General features: G+C 52.1%; 3 protein-coding genes across 3 annotated transcripts; 1 reads left to right on the forward strand and 2 right to left on the reverse strand.

Annotated features, from left to right (window-relative positions):
- Positions 1-1247: 1247 nt before the first annotated feature.
- On the reverse strand, positions 1248-1649 carry PG998_014708 (uncharacterized protein; the record flags this gene model as incomplete). The annotated part of the gene is made up of 1 exon (XM_066881524.1): positions 1248-1649. The coding sequence occupies one exon, from the start codon at positions 1647-1649 to the stop codon at positions 1248-1250; it is 402 nt and encodes a 133-aa protein (XP_066723655.1).
- Positions 1650-2560: 911 nt separating this feature from the next.
- PG998_014709 (uncharacterized protein) lies at positions 2561-3593 on the forward strand (the record flags this gene model as incomplete). The annotated part of the gene is made up of 5 exons (XM_066881525.1): positions 2561-2706; positions 2826-2925; positions 2978-3068; positions 3122-3300; positions 3351-3593. 5 exons carry the CDS (start codon positions 2561-2563, stop codon positions 3591-3593), a joined length of 759 nt encoding a protein of 252 aa, XP_066723656.1.
- A 3702-nt stretch (positions 3594-7295) lies between these two features.
- Positions 7296-7937, reverse strand: PG998_014710 (uncharacterized protein; the record flags this gene model as incomplete). Its single annotated transcript, XM_066881526.1, has 1 exon — positions 7296-7937. One exon carries the CDS (start codon positions 7935-7937, stop codon positions 7296-7298), a length of 642 nt encoding a protein of 213 aa, XP_066723657.1.
- Between the last annotated feature and the right edge of the window lie 2333 nt (positions 7938-10270).

Genomic DNA, 10270 nt, shown 5'->3' on the forward strand with positions numbered 1-10270 from the left:
AATGGGAAAAGAGATTGTGCGGCTCTGTGACGTCATTGAGCGACATGGCCTTGTCGACTATGAGTACGGCGTCTGGGAAGAACCCATCATTGAGAGTATATATTATCCCTACAGGCGGTACCCCTGCTCCTCCCCTAACGACTTGGTGGCTGACTTGGAGATAGTTCTTACGGAATGTCTTGGCTTTTACGAGAATGCAGACGGGGCCGTCGGGACGAGTGCCGCATCCCTTGCGAACGCTTCCACCTCGAGCCACCATAACTCGAGATAATTGCTTTTGCGGGGATGGGTACTATGTCACCAACTCGCATACGATGGTTGGGTGACCGTATTGTGTCAGTGTCAGCAGCAACCATTAAAGCTGACGGCCCTATCAGAAAAAAAGGGGGGGCAAGAATACTCCATCTACAATATTACAACTTTTTCAATAAAGCATCTAAAGCATCCCTGCACTGCAACTATCCATAAGCTGTCGTGTATCGTTCCAAACACTCTTAGTGGTTTCGCCGTCCCTGACCATTAAGTCGGGAAACGAGTGGTTGAGTTCAATTCGTGGTTCGTCCAGTCTGATCACCCCGTATTGGACGAATCCTCCCACAGCTTCATCCCGGAACAAGAGCATCTAAAAGTCGATGCTCCAGGGTCTCGACAGCACCGATGTCTCTACCAAGGCGTGTGAGCATCAACCTAGGTTCCATCCCTAGTGTCCTGGCCCTTGACACTGGGTCGACTCCCACCGTAGCCCCGTCCATGACCGCCGTGCCGCCAGCAACGACCTATATCATCCCTGAAACTAGTATTACAGCCATGACAGGAGCAATATCCACAACAACTAAGGTCGGCATTGGGGTCGGAGCTGGGGTCGGGGGCCTGGCGCTGGTCACCCTGGGCGTATTGTTGACCTTTAGGTGGCATAAGAAGAAAGTCAATTCCAGACGGATGAGCCCACCGAGGTAGATACCTTCTGTCTTTAGGGTACATGGTTAGGTCGTGCGGTTTGGGAGAGATGAATAATACTGTCCACCTGCCCACCTTGTGATAAATACTGGATAAAGTACGATCGCTTGGGATGTACAGAGGGAGCTATATGATACAAAAAAACTCCGTACCTCCGTCTAAGCGAATATTGCAACTAAGCCCTACTCTCCAGTAACTTCACCTGAGTTGTTGGGTAGCGTAATATCTGCGGATCCTCCGCCTCCCCTGTGTTGGTTGTGTTGGCACACAAGTCTATCCTGACCCTTCGTTTAGGCGCGATTATAGCCCGATCGGCCCTCCGTTCCCATGGTATCCGCCTCGATGCTGTTATATCCTGACCGACCCTTCACCCGGACGCGGTTATATCCAGACCTTCCGTCTGCCTCAACCTTTCCAATCTGATCATACCCAGACCAGTCCTCTGTCTTCGCACCGCCCTCCGCCCCTGCTTCCCCAATGCGGTGGTATCCCGAGCGGCCTCTCACCTCCACCCGATTGTATCCGGATCTGCCGTTGGTATGCATCTGGTCCTCAAGAAGTTCTTCAGGCTCAGTGGGGCCATGGCTGTCGCGGACAACGAAAGACGGGTACGTTTCTACCGGCTGAGGAAGGGCGTTGGCGAGGCCATTGAGGCCAAGCACGATAAAAAGATTCAGGATGGAAGTCTTCATTGTGCTGAATAGTGATAGGCCTAGGAGAGAAACAATATGAAGGTATATGATGGGAGCTGCGAGATAGGAAGTGATACGTATTCAGAGTGAACTGGGAGTCTTTGCGGAACGTTGGTCTGTATGGGAATCAGCCTGGTGCATGCTGGAGAAACCACTCTATTGTGTCTCTTCGACTCGGAGAGAGAGAAGGCCCTTTATACACGGCAGGACGAAAGGTCATCTGGTATATATCTGCGAGGTCGCGAAGCCTTACGAAAACGGAGCTGAACCGGTTTTGACGCCGCAGTTCGGATATCGCGGGTGGTGCGCCCAGATAGCCATCGCAGAATAGCCCCGCTCGAACCATTTATATCGCCTTCTGCCCAAGTCCAGAGGTTCTAGTTCGCGCCAGTTGACTCTGAAATGGGCGGAGCGTCGGGTCAGGCCCGATTTGGAGTGTCGGCGGCTGTATATCAGCTACGGTGCTGACAGACGTGAACCATCCAAGGTCCGACCTGATACATAGACTGCTGGCCGCATTGGGTACAGGCTTCCTTTAGTTCTTCCCCGAATGGTAGATGTGAGCCAGTAGTATACTAACATGCAGTACCGGCCCATAGTGCGAATGCAGAGCTGGGAGCAAGACGCGTCTGACTGGGCTACGAAGAAGCACTTCCTAACCGGGATGTCCGTTAGCTTCGCAAAAGCTAACTAGTAATTGACAGGCTGAAATATCGTATTGTGCTATTTCGTTTCAAAGCACCACTGCGGTGGTTCTAGACCTCACAGAACGGCTCACGTCGCATGCGGCCCTTATCTCAGGCGATAGTTGCGGCACCAGCTGTATCCAAGTGGCATAAACCATCAACCATCTATGCAATGTATATAAGCTCCATATGTAAAGTTCAAAGTAATGGTGCCTGACGGCAATCATGTCTCTCAAGCGCATGCCAGACTTCTGCCGTGACCGCAACCTTGTGACGGTCCGGGCAAGGCCCCCGCTCTATGTCGACCAAACTGCGCATACCCACTATCGCCACCTAGGCACCAACGGCAGCGGCTGGCTTGGAATGCACCGGTCGGGTAGCGGGCACGTCGTCCAAGTCCGACAGGCCCCCAATTCACGGTCTCGGAGTTGGGGGTACTCTCCGAGATCAGCCATCCCAGTATTGCACAACTCCTAGGGATCTACTGCAGCGGTCGTATCACATCGGTGGTCCATGAACACTTGGATTTGGACCTCTTTGCCATCGCGCCACTGCAATCCGAGGTAGAGGTTGCGACTGTTATGATGCAGGTATGTGTGCTGGGGTTGAGCGAAATTTCTAGATACTGACTGGCGGCAATAGATCCTATCCGCCATCAGGTACCTTTTGTCCCTGCCTACGGATGCCCGCGCAGCGGATGTACGTGTTGCATCAAATGGGACGGTGAAAATAAGTAACAGACCAGTATAAACACATCGATGAGTTGATCTAATAATGGAACAATAGCCCTCGACCTGAGTGGAAGACTATCGACAGACCTCAGTCGCCGAGGAGAAATGCATCGGTTTATGGTCTCATATGTAGAACAGATCATGGCGGGTTTAGTTCGCAAGGGGTTTTACTGGTCCTACGACGTTGCGGATTTCCTGGACATACTATACGCAGGACAGTTGCCGCCCATGATTGTAAGAGATCACAGCATGCCATACGAACAAGAACGGCTGACGCTTCACAGCATCCCTTCCTCCACAAGTCGAGGTCTTCTGCTTGCTTGCAGGGTGCTGTTCGTTTAGCTGCGCGCGAAGCACTGGTGAGGTTGGAGTGTATTCGGTACGAAGGAGACAGGCATGGCCTTTGCAGAGGTGTAGCAGTCAAGAGAGGTGCCGGTTGTGGGAGAGGGAATGCAACATCACTGCTAGACTCATCGTACAATGATGGGACTACAATTCTGCAGGCCAAGGCCCACCAGACTGCCTGATCTGCGTGGAGAAATGCGATCCTGGCAGCCATATATCGCGAGACCCTGTTTAGCTGCGGAAGGCTATATGGTGATTGATTACGGCATAATCATAGGTGACATCGTTGGGCTGGAGTTGGATGCCTAGTGTAGCTCAGATAGGGGTAATCGTACACAGTGGCGAGAGAGTAGGCCTCAATGAGGAGAGCGCTAATGGCTACCGTAAGCTAGACACGAGCTCAGGTATAAATGACGGGCTTCTCCGCTAGGTGCTCCTCCACTCTACCTCGTTTACAATATAAACAAACTCCTAGCACTCTGTACGCTCCCGTCATACATCATCTCTTCAATGACGGTAACTGTGGCAGTTCAGCGTGGTCACGCTGAAAGGCGTCTACCACACCAACCAGGTCTATCCCTTGTAGTAATTCTCTCCATTTACTACCCCGTTTTCAAGAGCCTGATGGGTGCGCTCGACACCAAGTCACTCGTTTCTTTATGCCAAACTTGCTGGGGGCTGCAATCCCAAGTGCAATCCTGTGTATGGAACATCAACACTAAACTGATGCCCTTCGTTCACGACTCTCAGGCCTTCCGCAGTATCCTCGGTGCAAGCGAGGCCTTGATCTATGGCGACTTTGCTACCGAGTTCTTCTCTCGGACGACGTCGAAAACATTGGCCATTATGGCAAAGGCTACTAAGGCGGATCCGGTCCAGGCGTACCTTCAAACGCAAGGATACCTACTGGTTGGGGAAGAACGGGTCCGGTTAGGGTCGGTTACACGGTTACGACGTGGCGAGTTGTTCATCATATTGAGGAAAACACGACTCATACCCGTCCAAGCTATTCTCAGTCGCACGCCGACCACGCAGGCGATGAACTTCATCGCCTGGAACAAAGCTTACTCGGTGTTCCCCAAGACGACCTTTCTCGACCACGAGGTGCTTCCTTTGAAAGGGGCGGACAAGGATGATGTCCGAGCCGAAATCGCAAGGTGTGGTGAATTTGGCTGGTGTTTAGGGGTGAATGCAAGCCCGCACCAGGAACTAAGCCGGAGTCATCGACGAATTGGAGACTCCAGGACCTGGAAAATGGACCTGGACACACTATGCGTCACCCAGCCAGGAACACCGACTGCGGTTCTCGAATATTCCAGTTTCGGCATCCAACAACCAACGGTTTCGCTCGAGACGACATGGTACCAGCTGGAAGAGGGTTTGAAGTATTCTATCAGTGTGAAGCCTCTCACCTCGCAAGTGCTGAAACACCGCTACACATGCTCACGACAGGAGTCCCCCGAGCGTCTTCGCCAAATACTCAAGCGTCATACGTTAGCTCAGATGCTATACTTGATACCGATAACCAAGTTCGAATCAATAACGAGGGGGACTTCCCCCACAGACTTCGATTTGGATGGCATGAAATTCGACCATCCTCCTGGTTGGAGCTATAAGGATCATATACTTCCAGGCTTGTGGGCAAGTTTGGGATTGGACAGTGACAGTAGCCATGGCAGGCTATAAATATCCATTGAATTCTATACGAACCCGTCGTACCTTGTCTACCCAGGGAACCCAATCGCTCCCATCTACATTTACCGTTCCGTAAGATGCTTGGTTGGGGCTGCCCCATTGGGACATACCTTGAACTCCTGCCCTCTTCGACTAAAACACGCGATCAACAGTTTCTGGTGCTGCGTCCTTGCCTTGGTCCGGCCCATCCAACTCACTCCCAACAACTACCGTAGGTGGCGGATACTGCTTTTCCTAGGTTATTTATTTAGTGTTTAGTGGAAGTCAACATATTCGGTGGCCACGTGAGTCGCGGAGAGGGGGAGGGGTGCTTACAACGTCGCTTAGTGTTAACGGTGACATACCCCTGTGAGATACGAAGAGATACTGTTTGCGCCTACGGGGCACTTTGATATAGATGTAAGCCTCTGCTCCGTATCGACGCTGGAGCCTTCGACTGCTTTTCACCCATGTCTTCCAGTTTTTTGCTATGTTTTCGTTGCTTCTATCCCTTCTTTTACGCGTGGGCAGCACAGAGTCTGGGTTCTTTCTTGAGACGTTTTCCATTTGTTCCTGAGCAAACCATGTACCGTTGGTAGGGGCTGTGCATATGGAGATGGGAATGCCAAAAACAAAATCATATTGACAATAAAAAAACCGGGTTAATACTAAGCTATAAGCCTTTGTTCTCATTTCTTTTATGGATCTGGTGGTTGCTATGTCCCCGACTCACGGTCAACGAGACGGAACCGAAGCCGGCAAGAGCGAAAGCTGCCAAATCATCTTACAAACCATTGGTTCTGGTATATATACTGTGCCCTAGCGCAATTTTGTGCGCATAATGGTTTTCATGCTGGAAGATAGCGGACTGATATTGCCTCGGGCCCTGGCGATGGAACAGCACATGGGAAACAATTGGAGTTTTGTGGACATTACGCGGGGACTTGAGGGCTGCGTTCCTTCTGAAGCTACAGGCGCATGAGGTGAAGTGAAATAAAAGTTCTTCTCTGTTGGCAGGCAGAAGGGCGCCATCCGTCGATGAGGGCGCCCCTAGCAAAGCCAATGTGAATGTGAGTCAGGATCTATATGGAGGCGAAGCGGCTCTGAAGAGCTGTAAGGGAACACAGTGCCACTGGTAGTAGCTTTGACCCGAAAACAATGAGGCCTCATCCACCAGCTGTTTTGATCCTGCGTAGTATAGAACCCGAAAGTCCATGAATGGTTCAACGCAATTGGCGTTACTTACTGTACTACTGTACAAGAGAAACAAGGCAGCATCGGGTTTGGAGGCAGAGTTATCTCCGACGCCTCGTTCAAGTGCTGTGAGACGGCATAGGTCTAACCTGTGTCAAAGCCCGTGGGACCTACGGGGGTCCCTAATCGATCTTTTCGCCGCCTACTCTTTCCCCACTCTAAACATAACCGGGTGCAGGAGCGGGCTATACCATGGCAGGAACCAAGATTGGTCTGTCTTCTCATGTTTTATAATTTCGAGAGACGCCTCAGTAATAGAATGAGGGGCTAGAGTTGTGTAGAACAGGTTGTTGGGGACTGAAGCCCATATCTGTAGTAATTCCCTGAAACTGGCATGTGCTGTGGCCCGTTGGAAAAGACTAGCTTGAGAGGGTGGTTGTTCGGTAGCTTGGCGAAGCGCAGTGCATACTGGTATGCGAGCTTCATGTGCCTGCATTCCGGTGGGAGGAGAGCGGCTTCGACCCCCAGTGCCTTGGTCAGTGATTTGGGGAGAAATTCAACTGGCACATCACCCCATATCGATCCAATATTTCCCATTTGTTAATCTCCCTCAGTGCCTAACTCACTGTTTCTACAAGTGTTCCCGATTGGCACAGCGATGCTTTTCCTCCAACCCGCGAGCTGAGACTGTTCCATGCAGCGAGCACCATCTTTACTGTTGGCAGGCCGCGTGACGTCGACGTGGCCCAGAATATCGTTTTGCTCAGGGCACGAAGTCTCAGCGCACTGCTCCGAGAGCCTTTCTTCACTGCTTCCTTCGTGGCCTAAGACAGAGGTAGTTGTACCGTATATGTATATGTCGTTATATATTGGCTGCCATGTTCCGGTTACGGCGTCACAGCACATGAGTACGTGTCTGGTACTATCAGCCCAGCGATCAATTTACCCAAGGATCATAGTCGAAGACATCTCTGTTTTGGGACAAAACACCAAGTCCCTCTGATCTATCTAAACGTCTAGGCTAACTGGCCTCTGCCTGTGTTACTACTCCGGTTATGGGGTACAAGACTACCATCAATTGACGCAGGCGCAAGTTTCCGAGATTGGACCAGTTCCTCAGTTTCGCAATATAGTTTGTCTAGGTATTCCATAGCTGGAGCGTCCTTGAGGAACTTGGCCAATTGAATACCTGCACTAATTAGCTGCAGGACATTCCTGTCGTCTTTTAGCGGCCGGGATTGGTGCTTTGCAGCATGGCGCATCTCCAGAGAGTTTTCTAAGATGGTAACCAGCTGCTTAATTTGTCCACCATAAATGGCAAGGCTCGGAATCATCCTCTTGGTTGCCAGGCTCTTAAGCAGGGCCACCCACTCCGTCCATTCCCGATCACTTGGTCCTTCGACCGGCCGCTTATCCTGGGTAAGAGGGACCGGAAATTGGTATTTTGCCACGAAGTCAAAAGCACATTGAGAGAGCCGGTCGTTGACTTGGTTCAACACGTCATCTTGTTCCTGCGCCAGTAAGTTGGTGGGTAAATGCGGCAGCTCTTTGTCGAGCGAGTTGATATACTCCTGGGTCGGCCGTGGGAGAAACTGGCGTGGTCCGTCAAACCCGCCTCGTAGGGTTCGATTTGCATTGCTGCTATTGCCTCTCGCCATTGTGTTGCTACCCCTGTCACCGCCGCGGTATTCGATTGAGCCAAGGGCTATATTCGGCTGCCTACTCGATCCATAGGGCGTTGGTGTTGCCGTGGGGTAGACATTGTTGCCGATGCCTCTGGTGCCCAAGAATGAACTACTTCTTCTCATCAGTTCTCGTCACAGCTCGCCAAAGGGCCAATACAATCCTTACTGAGATACATCATCAGTTCCATCGGTGAAAGCCATAGCCCTTGGGAGGGGTCGTCGTTGTTGTTCAAGAATGACTGGTGTGGTGTACTATAGCCCCATAAAAGGTTCGATATGGTCAAGTCGGGGGCACATGAGTTCACTTCCAATTGCCTGGAATTGACTGCCATTTGTGGCTGCAAAAATGAAGGGCGATGGGAAGACAGTATCGAGAGTAGTACTATAGCCTTATATTGATGGACAGCAGCCTATTGTGCAGGCAACCGCAGTCCCTGCAGTTGTTTTAACGTAGGCCTAAGATATGATGACGGGGCAAATGGATTGACCCACAGCACTCCAACAGGGCACCGATGCTAATACACCGAAGGCTATAGGGTGCTGGCGCTGCCGTCGGGCGAAGGCAACAAGGCTAAAATGGCAAACGACCTGGCGTTCCCGGCTACCGACTGCTGCGATTGAAGAAATCGGTGTCCCAAATTATGCGTAATGCGAAAGACCGTACAGTCAGTGACGGAAAATCCTGTCTAAGAAGTAGACTTTTGTAATGCTTCTTATCGGGCCTACTATCATGAGTCAAATCACGTCTAGTCTGTTGCTTCCCGCATCAAATATGTTCGTCTTGGCTTCTTGAACCGACAATCCCACGAAGCGAGACTCCTCGTCAGGGAAGAGATAATCTCGGCTTCCTGAATGTCATTGAGCATGGTAATACTTTCTAAGTCTTGTTGTAGTAGTAGCGTGGAAGAGGAACATCCCGGAAAGCTACACACGTGAACTGATTTCGGGATTTTGGCTACGGAGATTTGGGTGTCATCCATGTAGCCTACCTCCTTCACGTTGCTTCGTAGGTCAAAAGCCGGCGAATCCGCCTTCACATCTCTGTGAACACGCATGGACCATGGATCGGCTATACCGTGAACGTCCATGGCGTGGCCGTAGTGAAAGTCGCTCATAGCCTTGGGCGGCCACCCTGGGTGATAGCGTTCGAATAAGAAAGGTGGCCGATCTGGAGCATGCTCTGGGTCAGCAAGGAGGTGGAAGCGGAACAGGTCCCGATCGAGTCCCCAGACATCACCGCGGCAGTCGTGCGGCTGCCGGAACATGCGGTCTTGGTGGCGTCCGTATACGTCCCTGTGAGGATCCCCCGGCGCTTCAAGAAGCGTGCAGAAAGCTGCGCACCGCTATCGAAGTAGTGAGAAGGAGGACCGGAACAGCAGTAGAGGTGGTTATCACAGGGGACTTCAACCGGCATGACCAGCTCTGGGGCGGAGAGGAGGTACGGCTGGAAAAGCAAGGAGAGGCGGATCCGATTATTCATTTCATGGCCGAATTCGGCCTCCACAGTCTGCTCCCGCGGGGTACGAAAACGTGGAGTGGAGGAGCCTATAGCACGACCATCGACCTCATGCTCGCATCGGAAGAGATGAAAGATTCGTTAGTCAAGTGCAGGGTGCTCGACACGGAACATGGGTCGGACCACCGGACCATCGAGACAGTCTTCGAGACGCCCATACCAGCCCCAAGGGGCCAAGAACGACTCCTCTTCAAAAACGCCCCATGGAAGGACATCAACACCCGGATCGCAGCGGCATTGGCTACGACGCCCACGGGCGGCACGGTCCAACAACAGACTGACCGGCTGATGGGAGTCGTCCTGGAAGCAGTGCACGCACTGACCCCCAAAGCCAAGCCATCGCCGTACGCGAAACGATGGTGGACAACGGACCTAACACAACTCCGGCGCATTCACACGTACTGGAGAAACCGAGCCCGGGCCGAGAGGAGGGCAGGATGCACCAGGAGCGACCTAGATGTAACGGCGAAAGGTGCCGCAAAACAGTACCACGATGCCATCCGGCAGCAAAAGAAGAAGCACTGGAACGAGTTTCTCGCCGACAACGACAACATCTGGACGGCAGCAAAGTACCTTAAAGCAGGCGACGACACGGTATTCGGGAAAGTCCCCCAGCTCGTTCGCGCGGACGGAACGACCACGTCCAACCATACGGAACAGGCGGAAGGACTCCTCACTAAGTTCTTTCCTCCGCTCCCGGACGAGATTGCCGACGAAGGGGATCGCTCGTAGAGGGCGGCCATCGAGATGCGTGCCATCACGATGGAGGAGATCGAGCGGCAGCTGTTCG

Source organism: Apiospora kogelbergensis (genome assembly GCF_038363985.1).
Source record: "Apiospora kogelbergensis strain CBS 113332 chromosome Unknown utg000012l_segment0_segment0, whole genome shotgun sequence".
Classification (NCBI taxonomy): Eukaryota; Fungi; Ascomycota; class Sordariomycetes; order Amphisphaeriales; family Apiosporaceae; genus Apiospora; species Apiospora kogelbergensis.